Consider the following 2,928-nt stretch of genomic DNA (forward strand, 5'->3'; position numbering starts at 1 on the left):
GATGGTTGTAAATAGACTGAAGCCTTTTTTCTTTGGTTGCTTCTGGAGTAGACATATTCAGTTGTTTTTGTACTTCGCCAGTGATGTGAATCTTGACGGATGGATCGTGGAACGATTGTAGGTTTATGGCTGTAAACGTTTTTCCAGCTCTTTGGGTGAGTGGCAAGTCCAATCTCTCTACCAGCTTGATGGATATCATCGTTTGTGCGGAGCCAGAGTGTAACATTAGGCGTACCTTGTCGCAACCCTCAACTGTAACAACCTTTGCCAGCGCAGTAGGAAGGAACACGTGAGATTTTGAGCGAGAACTTAATCGATCGCTAACGTTGGAACAGTGACGTTGAGTTGAAGAAGCTTGTTTGGATGTTGTTGTTGGTGACTTCTTTTCGCGTTTGTTAGGGCGACTCTGACGGCTCTTGTATGGTTTCGGTTCTGGACTGGGACTGAGTGACTTGGAACGTTCTCTTTGGGTAGTTTTGGAGGACTGCTGATTAGATTTAGCATCCATATGTAGCATAGTGTGATGTGCCTTGTGACATACCATGCACGTTTTTCGACTAGGGCACCATTCACGGGTATGAGCTGTACACAAACAGTTGAAGCAAAAGCCTTTGTCTTTTGCTTCGGTGCGACGTTTTGATACAGGCATTTTTTGGAAGGTGGGGCATGATTTTATGAAATGCCTATCTCGGCAGATACGACATTTTGGAACACTAGAAGCGGTACTGAAATGTAAATTGTTATTAGGTAAGTGAGCATAGAGTTGAAAGCTAACAGTTAGGTAGAATGCAAAGTTTAACAACAGGGCGTATAATGATTCCATTTTGCGTGCGGATTTCCGCAACGCGAACTTTGAAATCTTTACCCGTAAACACCTTAACAACGCGTCCAAGCCGCCATTCAGTAGGAGGTAGATTATCCTCTTTTATAACGACGAAATCATCAGGTTTTAAATCTCGTTGAGTTTTCTTCCATTTGTATCTACGTTGAAGCTCTGTAATATATTCATTTTTCCAGCGTTGGGCAAAGTGTAGTTGAAGAGTCTTTAGTCTTTGCCATCTATTCATCAACGACAGGTTGTCTGAGAATTGTTCTGGTATAGCCATAAGAGGAGCACCTCGCAACAAATGACCTGGAGTTAATGGCACTAACTCAGATGGATCTTCGTTTATCGGGGACAATGGTCTGGAATTCAGTATGCTTTCGATTCTTACTAAGAGTGTAGAAAACTCTTCGTAAGTGTATTTTAAATGTCCTGCAACTTTTCGGAGATGAGTTTTCATACTTTTTACCGCCGCTTCCCAGATGCCACCCATATGTGGTGCTTGGGGCGGGATAAAGTGCCAAGAGAAACCATGTATATTATATTTTTCCACCAGATGTTGTTCAGCGGATTGTAGGAATTGAGTATATTCTTCAGCAAGTAAGCGGTTGGCTCCAACAAAGTTGGTTCCATTATCAGAAAACATTTTATTCGGGAAGCCTCTTCGTCCAACAAATCGGCTAAAAGTAGCTATGAATGCTTCTGCTGTTAATTCTGAACATACTTCCAAATGTATGGCACGAGTTGACATACATACGAATATAGCGGCATAACCCTTTTGTATTTTTGCGTTGCGAAGCCGAGAAGTTTTGAGTTCAAAAGGACCCGCGAAGTCAAGTCCTGTATTGGTAAAAGGTAATGAAAATGTACAGCGTTCTGGGGGTAAAGCACCCATGATTTGATTTTGAAATCGGTGTTTATAAATGGCACATCTGTTACAATTGCGGATGCATTGACGTACAATACTCTTCAATCGTATCACAAAGAACTCCTGACGGATTGTTCGTAACATAGCCTGATGTTCTGCATGTAGTAGTAGTTCGTGAGTGTAGTCTACGAATAGTTTACAAAATCTTGATTTCTCAGGTAAAATGATTGGACTCCGTTCGTTATAACTTAGGTCAGCATTTGCAAGGCGACCATCTGCTCGTAGTAATTTATTCTCATCGAGGACTGGATTCAAAGTCAACAATCTACTCTTAGTGGGTATAGGCTGATTCGTTTCGAGAGCTTTGTATTCCCACGGAAAATAAGTTATTTGTGCCAATCGAATCAGATAGTATTTTACAAAAGAAATCTCTTCAGCCGTTATGACATTCTTATGCAGGTTAGGCGACAACATTTTTCTGCATCCATGTATGAATCGAAATATGTAGGAACAGACTCGTAAAGCTCGCTTTAAAGAAGAAAATCTCCCCAATAAATCGTCTCCTGCTACCTGAGCATGAAGCGCAATAACTTTTCTTTCAAGCTGTGGTTCTTTGAGGGTGACCTGATTTGGCCAATGAACTTCATCTTTATTTAACCAATTTGGTCCATTCCACCACAGAGAATTGGACTGTAATTCCTCAGCAGTGCAGCCACGAGTGCCAAGATCTGCAGGATTATCTACAGAAGAAACATGTCTCCAATTTACATTACCAATATTGTCAAGAATCTCAGAAACCTTATTTGCAACAAACGTTTTCCAATGGAAAGGCGGTTTACTGATCCAAGCTAGAGTTATAGTGGAATCAGTCCATAAATATATTTCCGACGTTGAGAGCTCCAAGTTTTGGCAAACAGATCTTACAAGCTTAGAAAGCATTGCTGCACCACATAATTCTAATCTGGGCAGGCTAACAGTTTTTAATGGAGCTACTTTACTTTTAGACACAAGTAAATTGATATATGTAATATTGTGAGAGGAAGTTGAACGTATATACAAGCAGGCACTGTAAGCTTTCTCTGAAGCATCGCAGAAGCCGTGAATTTGTATTTTATTGTCAGGAGCAAAACGTACCCAGCGAGGTATTTTGATTTTCTGTATGTTAGAAAAATTCAAAATGAAAAATTTCCATCTTTCGAAGGAATGTTGTTTGACTTCTTCGTCCCAATTCGTACCA

General features: G+C 40.6%; 1 protein-coding gene across 1 annotated transcript; it reads right to left on the bottom strand.

The window, feature by feature from the left end:
• Positions 1–770: 770 nt before the first annotated feature.
• LOC133333645 (uncharacterized) lies at positions 771–1,469 on the bottom strand. The gene has a single exon (XM_061541937.1). It carries the CDS (start codon positions 1,467–1,469, stop codon positions 771–773), a length of 699 nt encoding a protein of 232 aa, XP_061397921.1.
• Positions 1,470–2,928: the final 1,459 nt, after the last annotated feature.

Source organism: Musca vetustissima, unplaced genomic scaffold, assembly GCF_032173495.1.
Source record: "Musca vetustissima isolate MV318-11 ecotype Yass unplaced genomic scaffold, APGP_CSIRO_Mvet_v1 utg92711, whole genome shotgun sequence".
NCBI lineage: Eukaryota > Metazoa > Arthropoda > Insecta > Diptera > Muscidae > Musca > Musca vetustissima.